The 10,700-nt window shown below is 38.7% G+C and overlaps 2 protein-coding genes across 2 annotated transcripts; one reads left to right on the top strand and one right to left on the bottom strand.

Annotated features, from left to right (window-relative positions):
* Positions 1-3,902: 3,902 nt before the first annotated feature.
* Positions 3,903-8,608, bottom strand: LOC133532195 (adenosine 5'-monophosphoramidase HINT2-like). The gene is made up of 3 exons (XM_061870745.1): positions 8,413-8,608; positions 7,822-7,936; positions 3,903-6,120 (listed from the first exon to the last, which is right to left on the bottom strand). The coding sequence occupies exons 1-3, from the start codon at positions 8,494-8,496 to the stop codon at positions 5,948-5,950; spliced, it is 372 nt and encodes a 123-aa protein (XP_061726729.1). The 5' UTR covers positions 8,497-8,608; the 3' UTR covers positions 3,903-5,947.
* Positions 8,609-8,886: 278 nt separating this feature from the next.
* LOC133532194 (adenosine 5'-monophosphoramidase HINT1) lies at positions 8,887-9,855 on the top strand. Its single transcript, XM_061870744.1, has 3 exons — positions 8,887-9,048; positions 9,373-9,484; positions 9,663-9,855. Exons 1-3 carry the CDS (start codon positions 8,887-8,889, stop codon positions 9,821-9,823), a joined length of 435 nt encoding a protein of 144 aa, XP_061726728.1. The 3' UTR covers positions 9,824-9,855.
* The last annotated feature ends 845 nt before the right edge of the window (positions 9,856-10,700 follow it).

Genomic DNA, 10,700 nt, shown 5'->3' with positions numbered 1-10,700 from the left:
TTATGAATAATTCGGTGTTATTTTTCATATAACTTCGACCGGCCCAATGTTCTAAATTAAGGACAAATTGTCTTCTTTTTCGGAATTGGGCAGTAATGACAAAATAAAATGTTCTTTATTAAGAACACTGGGCAGAACGAAGAGACATTGGTTGCACAAGATCCGCGCCCAAGCCCATAACCGGCGGCGTCGCGCCAGCATGTATACGCCGCTGGTGTGGAGGTCATTGTTTTAGAGAAATAAAAATTTATTGTTTTTTTTTTCAAAATATTGATTTTACGTTCGCAATAATAGGCTGCGAGATACTTGCTCGCGCTTCAGAGACTCGCGCCAGCAATAGATTTTCGTACAACATCGACGGTTTAGGCCGACAAAGTGACCTTGACCGCGCTCCACGCGCTGCATAGAGACCGTGCGCGTTGGAGGGTCTGCCATCTTGTAGCCGGAATCGGAATTAAAAACATATACATTTACACGTCACGTGTTTTCTTGTGCAAAGTAGGTTCTGCCATCTTGTGGGCTACATCGGAACAATAAACATCACATTTGACGACCGGTTTGGCCTAGTGGGTAGTGACCCTGCTTACGAAGCTGATGGTCCCGGGTTCAAATCCTGGTAAGGGCATGTATTTGTGTGATGAGCATGGATATTTGTTCCTGAGTCATGGGTGTTTTCTATGTATTTAAGTATTTATAGATATTTATATATTATATATATCGTTGTCTAAGTACCCTCAACACAAGCCTTATTGAGCTTACTGTGGGACTTAGTCAATTTGTGTAATAATGTCCTATAATATTTTTTTTATTTTTATTTACGCCTCGCGCCAAAAATCTGACGGCTCCTGTGCTGCCTCCTACAGTTCATGCACGCTTCCTATTGGACATTGAAAATTTCAAAAACTTAGTCGGAAATTTTGAGTTCGGCGTGACTTTTGACGACCCGGCGGCAATGGCGTGGCGCGGACCTCTAGTTGCACCTAAAGGTGGATTAACCCTTTTCCAGGCAAAGTGTCAAAAAATATGTATACACTACCTTAATATATGGGCAATAAAGTCGTGTGTACATATTTTTGGCATTTTGTCCGTATTCCATATCCATATTTTCAGACGTGACTAATAGTAATAGAATTTCATCTTTAGCATTCCTATTGAAGATTCAAAGGACTTCAAGGACTTGTCTTCAAATGAATCATAAAAGCTGAAGTAATTGGAATAGAATTGGATTTTTCTGGAAAACCTTGTATGATTTCCTGTTTTTACAAAAATAAGTTATATAGAAGTTTGACGTTTAAAATAACCCGTGCACCGTCTGGGCTAACCTAACCTAACTCGTTCAAAAAGGGCGATTTTTGTTTTGGAAGGATTGACTATGAAAATAAACATCCAGTCACAACTAAAACCAAAATATCTTCTATATATACACCGTGGGCTGGTAAAACCCGACAGATTTTAACCACGCATTCCTGAGGTAATGAGGAGCAAAAATTTTATATAAGTTTTGGGAAAATTCGGCAAAAATTTTTTTTTATCAGACAAAAAAAAAACATTCTTCATACGACACGTTATTTCTTCTTACTGTCAAAAAAAAAAATAGTTACAACGAATAACTAAAGTTTTTTTATTTACACTAAAAATTGCGAGTTTCTTATAAAACTTTTATGTCTGCCAACAGGTATATCTAAACCAAGTCACACAGTGGCAGCGTCGCAGCCAAAAATGCGTTTTTCACTAAGTTATTACAGAAACATTTTTTTACAAAAATTGTCATTATCTCTAAAACAAGACCGATTTCAGGAAACTTTGTATCACATTTTAGTCTCTAAATGCGGTCAAGAATACACCTTTAAAATTTGTCGGGTTTTATCAGCCCACGGTGTATAAACGTGAAAGACCTGACTGACTGACTTAAATCAACGCACAGCCCAAACCGCTGAGACTAAAAAGTCCAAGTTTAGCAAGTAGGTTCCTTATAAGGTCTAGTTCATCCACTAAAGGGGTGAAATGGGGGTACAAAGTTTGTTTGGAACAAGGAAACAAGATTAATAAGACTATTTTATTCCAAATTTCACAGGAGTATTCCTAAAGATAAATGAGTAAATACGTGTTTCAGGTTTTTTGAAAATTCAACCCCTAAGAGGCGGAAAAGTCCCAAATAGGGTTGATATCTCAAAATATCAATATGGGTATCGTTTTCATAGTATTTTGAGACACTAATTACAAAAATGGCATCAAAATTATAATATAACGTAGCCGAAGTGAACAATCATCCCCCTGGTGGGGGTGCAATGGGGTTGAAATCTGAAAATATCAATATGGGTATCGTTTCCATGGTTTTGTGGGACGCTAATTGATACAAAAATGGGATCAAAATTAAAATATAATGTAGTCGACGTGATCTATGGCCCCTGGTGGGGAATGCTAATTACGAAGATAGCATAGATTTTTAAATTGAACGGTTGTAACATACACGCTGAGTTACAGCCACACGTGATCGAGACTTTTGAGAATGCAATCCCTTAAAGACTAGGTTGCATTTATAACGTGTACAAGAGCTAAGAAGCGGTTTAACAAATTCGACCCCTAAAGGGGCCCGGGGTTCAAGTTTTATTTTAAGCTAGGAACTTGATACTTTGTAAAAAGGTATTTTATTTCAAAAGAAGAAAACTAATTACAGCGTTTTTGAAAATTCATCCCCTAAGGTGGTGAAAAAGGGTTGAAAGATTGTATGGAGATCAAATATTTTTTTGAGTCCGGGATTTTAAACTTTGTACGTAGGCATATTATTAAAATACAGGAAAAGTCATTTCAGCGTTTTTAAAAATTCATCCCCTAAAGGGGTTCAAAGTTTGAATCCACACAACCGCCAAGGACATGGTAACGGTTTGGAAATTTAACCGGTTTTAGAGCCTTGTGGCAAGTTGGCAAGCTTACTCAGACAGGAACACGGTTTTTAGTATTATTATTTTTTCACTTTAGTTGACTGGCTGGACGCCGTGAAAGCGGATGCAGAAGATCACTATCTCACACACGAGGATGCCGAAGACCGGGCAAAGTGGATAAAACAATTATTTGAGTAGGAAAACTGGTACGAGGCCGGGAAAGCGCCATGTGAAGAAGTTTAAAACAGTTTTGTATAATACGTAGTTGCGGGGCAAGACCAAAATTTTATGTGGGCAAGGTACATTTAGCGAGGCCCTCTGGTGGCAAGAAATAACGAACATTTTTACGTTGTGTCCGAGATATATTTATTTGAGACGCGAGGCCCCTGAGACCGCGAGGCCGTAGGCGGTGGCCCACGTCGCCCACACCTAACGCCGCCTCTGAATTAATACGTTTCTTCTTAAAACAGAGTTTTTTTTCAACCCTGTAAATAAGTCACATGTATTTTATGATCTAGGAATAACACATTGGAAGTTGGAACTAGGGAACGAGTAATAAAGTGTTTATTTGCAAATATCGACATAAGCCATGCAAATACAATAGAGTCAGACCATGCTAAGTTGGCAACGATTTTGGTACCACAGACTGCGCAAGGGTTATTTTAAACGTCAAACTTCTATGAAATTATGACGTTCACGTAACGCTTGCAAAGTCTGCCCTATCAAATTCGCTGCCAACTTAGCTTGGTCTGTAATAATATATCACATTAACACTAATCATTCCACATAATCAATAACAACCAACAAACCAAGTTATCTTATTAACTATTTTTATTCGTGTTTTAAGTTACACTTCTACACCGTGGGCCCATATAACCTGACAGATTTTAACCACGCATTCCTGAAGTCATAAGAAGCAAAAAATGTTACATGACGTTTGGTCAAATTCGGCAAAAGTGTGCGTTTTCTGTACACAACACGTTATTACTTTTTACATCTAAGCAAAAAAAACATTGCTACGAATAAGTAGTTTTTTTATTTACAGATAAATTTTGCGAGTTTCTTTTAGAACTTTAATGTCTGTCAGTATAGTTATGTCTAAACCAATAAGTCACATAGTGCCAGCGTCGCAGTCAAGAAGGCGGTTTTCACTGAGTTATTACAGAAACACATTTTCACAAGAATTGTCATTATCTCTAAAACAAGACCAATTTCAGAAAACTTTGTATGACATTTTAGTCTCTAAATGCGGTCAAGAATACACCTTTAAAATCTGTCGGGTTATATGGGCCCACAGTGTATATAACAAATTTAAACACTTGGTAACCGGGTGGCGGGTGGCCTAGTGGTCAGGGTGTTAGCCACGTAAGCCGAAGATGCCGGTTTGATTCCAGCCTCGGCCGCCGGAGAATTTGGTCACTTTTTCTATAGTCTATGACATCTATTTCAGTTTATAATAACATTGCTTCTATACATATACGAGGGGCAGTTTTTCAGTCGAGCTATTATTTAACATGTGTAAAACTGTGATCTGCATATTCCCTAGTGTAAGCTAATTATACGGTTTAACTCACGTACTCGCGGCCATCGTGAACGCTAACTCGCACTGTTAGAGCTTGAAGAAGGCTCTAGTGACCTTGGCTTTTCGGAACATGTCGCGCGAGTGACTAAAATACGTGAGTTAAACTAGACTTGGTAAGAACTGGAGTCTTTGAAATCGAAATTTGAAGAACTCCACGATTTAAACGACGCTGCGATTTAAAAACTTCAGTCTCGAACTCTCGAGTCGAGTCCTTTATTGAGCTTTTTAAATGCAACTTAAAACGACTCGACTCGAGTTTTCGAATAGGCTTCGTCTTGTACAGGTTTTATCTACAAAGGAAAATTGTAATTTTTTAATGATTTGTGCATAACATAACCAATGAATTTAATGTGGAGACAATGTCTTTTAGAAAACTTTTGTACGTAATTTGAGAGTTCTCTTCAAAGGGCTCAAGTCTTTACAAAAGATTTAGGTCTTGATAAGGACTCAAGTTTCGACTTAATGACTAGAGTCTGACAAATTGAGTTGACTCATAAAGCAGAGGACTCCAAGGAGATAGTTGAGTCCAAACCAATACTTAAGCTTAAGTGTTAGATTGTTTCACGACGGTTTAAATTCGTCAGTGTACGCTGTAAGTAGCTCATGTTATGTGATTGTAATTTAATATAATTCAGTTTGTTATAATTCTGATATATTTTATTTACACTCTATTTTACTGACTATACAGGGTGTAACAAAAATAGTGGGGATCCGTTTAAGATATTCGGTATCATTTTCTGATTAGAAAAAAGTAGAACAATATGCACTTAACCTTTTGAACGCCAAGAACACATAAAGGCGTCGTAACTATACTCTGTATCTTTAGGTATTTAAATAAAAGTAATCAAAATCTACCCTCAAATGGTTCCTTAAGCCAGTCGAGGGTAGATGAAAACATTACAAAATATTACATGATCAAATAATGTAGGTTAAAATCGTCCAGTGACAGATCCAGGCGGTCTTGTATTTAGTTGGTTACCAATAAATGTTATGACTGCCCGAAAATGTACAAATTGTTTGTTTACCTCTATTTAAATACCTAAAGATACAGATTTATAGTCGTACCCACAGCGCCGTGGACAACGTAACCTTCACACTTTGAAATACATTAGCTCGCTTTCGCCCGTAACCTTACTTGGCATATATAGTGACGTTTTCGCTGATGCGTTCAAATGGTTAAATGGCTCCACAATATTTTTGTTCCACCTTGTATTTACCTATGAAGAAAATATTATCTTTGTAAGATCCCATCCCAGCTTTCTAAATTAAGCATAGATTTATGAGTACCATTTTTCACACTAACCAATTGTAGAAGGACAGTGTAATGAAAAAACAAATTTTCTTAAATTTTAAGAAATTTTGTTTTTTTTTGGGGGGGGGGAGGAGGAGTAGAACAGTAGTTTCCAAACTCTTAACTCGTACAAATCTCGCTCCGAATCTACCAAAATAATGCAATGAAATAGTGACCTCTTTCAAAACCTCATCAAAGCCTGGCTCCGGGTCCAGTCGGCCATATCATGTGCTGCAGCGCGCGCCCGAACACATGGAGCGCCCGCAGCGTCCCCGCTCTATGGTCCTCGTCTACCACCACGTGGTAACCGGTCTTGTGGAGGCCCCGGAATATTGCAGTATCTTTGGCGACGATGAGGAGATGGCCTGGAACAAATGAGCAGTGTAAATAACCCGTGCGAATAGGAAGAAATTAAGTGTACAAGATGGCAGCCGGCGAGTCGCAGATGACACCTCGCGGTGACACTGGATTTCTATAGAATACCTTTCAAAGTCAACGACGCGTCGCCGAGCGGCAGGCGAAATATCGCCCGAGCGCAGATCAATATAATAACGATATATATAATATATAAATACTTAGAAAACAACCATGACTCGGGAACAAATGTCTGAGCTCAACACACGAATAAATGCCCTTACCAGGATTTGAACTCGGGACCATCGGCTTCATAGACAGGGTCTCTACTAGGCCAGACAGGACAGGATATTACGCAAAAATGCGTAGAGGGTTCTACTAGCACAAACACAGGGTCTAACGCGAAACACGAAAATCAAAATTTCGTTATCTACCTCTCTATTATATTATTGCATATTAACAAACCTCCTACAAAAACTGTTTAAGGCATATTAGTGTGTATAATTAATCTATGGTATGGTTTACAATATGAGCTAGTGCTGCACTATGGCGGCAGAAGATTGCAGTAATGTTGCATTTCTTATGTATCGTTAAATTTCAAAACAAAAAATTCAACCATATTTCCTTCACTATTGAAATCAAATTCAAATGGCATTTTTTTTTATGGTAGGCCTAATATAAGGAGTATATTTTAACATCACCCTCTGATATTGGTTCTGCGCAAACTAAGTTTGTATCGGGTTATAAGGATTTCGCTAAAGAAGAGACAAGACACGATAGATTTCCAGATATATTTTCGTACATTGACGCGCATAGTGACATTGAGAACCGGCATCATAGGCGATAAGTACAGCAATATAATTACGCGCGTGCAATAGAGATATGTACCAACAGACCTAATGTACGAAAATCTATCTGCAAAGCGTCTCTGCGAAGTAAAACCAGCTAAGTATCTGATGAAAATGATTTATTAACCAAAAGGCCAGGTCATCTGCCGCCCGCCCAGCACCTGCAAGCAGAAGTAGGGCTCCGCGCCTGCATCGCCCTCATTAATCACTACACGGAAACCGTCCGATAAATGCTTGTCCCTGGCCACGCGCCGAGCAACTAGGAGGAGGTGGCCTGCGTGCAAACATATTTTAATGTTAAATGAATAAAAAAAGCGGTTATTAGTTTGACGACCCGTCTGGCCTAGTGGGTAGTGACCCTGCCTATGAAGCCGATGGTCCCGGGTTCAAATCCTGGTAAGGGCATTTATTCGGATGATGAGCATGGATATTTGTTCCTGAGTCATGGGTGTTTTCTATGTATTTAAGTATTTATAAACTGATAGATCATATAAGCCGATTTAATAGTAGGTATTAACGCACGGCAAACCCTTTGAACGCCACCCCTATCCTGGGAATGAAATGAAGATGAACATCACAAACATTTGACACAACACAATATAACAAAGCTGCGACCCGATTATGTCTAAGAAAACATTAAAAAATGTAAGAAAGAATCAATCAGCGCTGCACTCGGTGTCCCGCATGTGTCTCGGGTCGCAGGTCGGCTTTAAACGTCTTCTTTCGACGCCAGAAAGACATTCAAACTTCAAAGTAAACAATAACATCCACGTAGATTAATACACCAATTGAAGACTAATTGCAACGGAATAAAGTTTAAAATGATTATAATTAGTCAATAGTATTGCGGTTAATAGAACTTGCCAAGAATTTTCTCGTCTTCATCTGTAGCGCTGCATAGTCTCGGAATACGCTTTTTTGGCGCCACCACGTAGTGGACTGGGGCTTGCGGATTGTATAATTCATCGAACACGTAACACTGAAAAGGACATGATTACCTATCTACATTGTGTTTGCGACTTGTTACTTTTAATAGTCACCGTTGCAGTGGCCGTTGATATGGCCGATGGCCAAGTGGAGGGGGGAAGGGCATACATTTAATTACAACTTTTACTCTCTAGGCATCCCCTGGTGATCCCCTGCCATCGCAAAGGGTGGAATAACCAATTTCATCATATTCTTTACCAAAAATCACACACACGCCAACCACATTTATTAGTAATTCATTACATGAATGCATGTAAAGCCTGACCAGTAATATATAATCACGCGCCATATTGCGGAATTTCATTGGAACTAAAAATTTAATACTAAACTGAACTGTCACTCTATACATGAAAATAACAGCGCCCTCTTGACAATGATCATATATTTCTGGTCGGGCTTTATATAAGTACCCATTACCTAATTATTATTGATGCCCTCAAAGAATAAAGAATATACCAGTGTACATACCAAATCGTCCTCGTAAATATAGTCTTCGGGCTTAAGACCAAAACAGTTTCTGTTTAAATTAGTTGCGTATTCTTTTGTAGCCATTATTTAAAGCTTAATATACTTTATCTGAGCACTAGATACTTATTTAGACTATAAAGGTACAATTTAAAATAGATTACTTACTTATGTTTGTATTTGACAAGTTATCGTGAATAAAGACATTGATTATGATAACACCTGATAAAACTTTATCAGTCTATTGTTTGCAATAATTCGTTTTGATTATTGGTTTTCATGAAATTGCAATAAGTATAAAGTGCATTGAAGTTGATATTTAAAACAGTAATATACTCAAGCTGTTATGTTTAGTTGGCCCTGAATTTATTTTATTTTAGTTATCCAAAAGCTTGAAACATGAGAATTATCGTGTTAATAATTTAAATAAACTTTTTAAGTTTTGATATCGCTTCAAATTTCGAAGAATGGAACGTAATGCGCCAGCCTGTCAAGTGTCAACGAAAAAAAAACAAAGTAAAAAATATGGCGGGTGGAGAAGTCGAACTCGCGCAATCTGCTGCCCCCGGAGGCGATACCATTTTCGGGAAGATCCTTAGAAAGGAGATTCCGGCGAAATTCGTCTACGAAGATGACCAGGTACTTATTTCGTTAATTAAGTCACTATTCCTTCTGATTTTTCACATCCGTACCGGCTCGTGACATCTCGATCAGCTGTTTATCTCAAACATTTGAGTTTATGTATTACCTTCTCCCAATATAACCTGAATTTCAATATTATAACTTGAAATTAAGAAAATTCATCGATATCATAAAATAAAATGTAATCAAACAGAAAATTGTCCTTTATTTGAAGGTTAGGTCTGTGTTGCCAGGTGCTTAACTTTTTCTGAACTCTTTGGTGTATGGGAGTACACCTATTTTTAGGAATTACAGAATTGTATTTTTTTGCCTTATTTTCAGTGCGTAGCTTTCCACGACGTGGCTCCACAAGCTCCTACGCACATCCTGGTGATCCCGCGTAAGCCTATCGCTCAGCTTTCCAAGGCTGAAGATTCTGATGAGCAGTTACTTGGTAAATATGTTTTACGTAGCTATAATATTTTGTTCTATAGGTTTTTTTTTCGTAAATAAGTTATGAAAATTGCTTGTCTAGTTATCACACAATAAGCTGGCCAGAGTCTACAATATCAAGTATTGGAATCTAATTCGTTTTGCTATTGAAGGTAGTTGTAATTCATTTAATTACCCAGGACATCTGCTGATCGTGGCGCGCAAGGTGGCCGCACTACAGGGTCTGGACGAGTCTGGTTTTCGTCTGGTCATCAACGACGGCAAGAACGGTGCCCAGAGCGTCTACCATCTCCATATTCACATTCTCGGCGGCCGTCAGCTTAAGTGGCCCCCGGGCTAATTTTGTTATAATAAAATATTTGGTTATGTGAACATCTTTTTTATTTCACCCAAATTGTAAAGAACACTAGCCGCCTTCAAATTTGATGACAATTGGCAAATGTACATACAAAAAACATAGAAATAGGCGGGTCCACACAGAGCAAGCACAAGCGCAAAACGGTCAGTATAGACTTGCCCGGCGCGCGCGTCTTTCTCGCCCGAGCTGAAAAACCGATACCGAGCGACTCTGCTAAGATCGCGCTCGGGCGCTTGGAGGATTTAACAACTGGAGACGCCTTTAAGAGCTTACCCCTCTGTCGAAGCAAAGCTCAAAGGCGCCTTAGACGTTTGCCGAGCGACTATAGACCCGTGAGTATTATATTCTTTGGTGTAGACGTGTTTCTTTATGGTACACGTGGTTATTTGGTTCGTACTTACGTTAAAAGTTTTCAAAACATGTCAATGTTAGAAAAAAAAATATCAACAATTGTCCTTTTCTTTTGAATTGCTTATAAAAGAAACGCAAGCTACTGCAGTCATTACGTGCGGCGCCATTTTGAACACAGTTGACGGAATGACGCCATCATGCCGAGCAAATTGGCTCGGCTAAGGCGAAAGTTACACGAGCATGCGGCCGAGCGAGGTCGAGAGTTTGCCACGCGAGGAAATTTCCTCGCGAGGCTGCTCGCTCTGTGTGAAGTGCTTTGCTAAGGAAGTTTAAATCTAAGAATTTCAATTTGTTTAAATGTGTTGAATGACATTTTTCGTTCGAAAACTATATGAGACAAAATAAATGCTACTTTGTATATTTTAACAAAGGTTGAAATGAAGAGTACACTAATGCACATTGGGCGGCACGAGGTTAGCGTCAGGCCAAGCTAAGTTGGCAACGTTTT

This window comes from Cydia pomonella, chromosome 26 (assembly GCF_033807575.1).
Source record: "Cydia pomonella isolate Wapato2018A chromosome 26, ilCydPomo1, whole genome shotgun sequence".
Taxonomy (NCBI): domain Eukaryota; kingdom Metazoa; phylum Arthropoda; class Insecta; order Lepidoptera; family Tortricidae; genus Cydia; species Cydia pomonella.
This window is presented reverse-complemented; position numbering and strand designations above follow the sequence as displayed.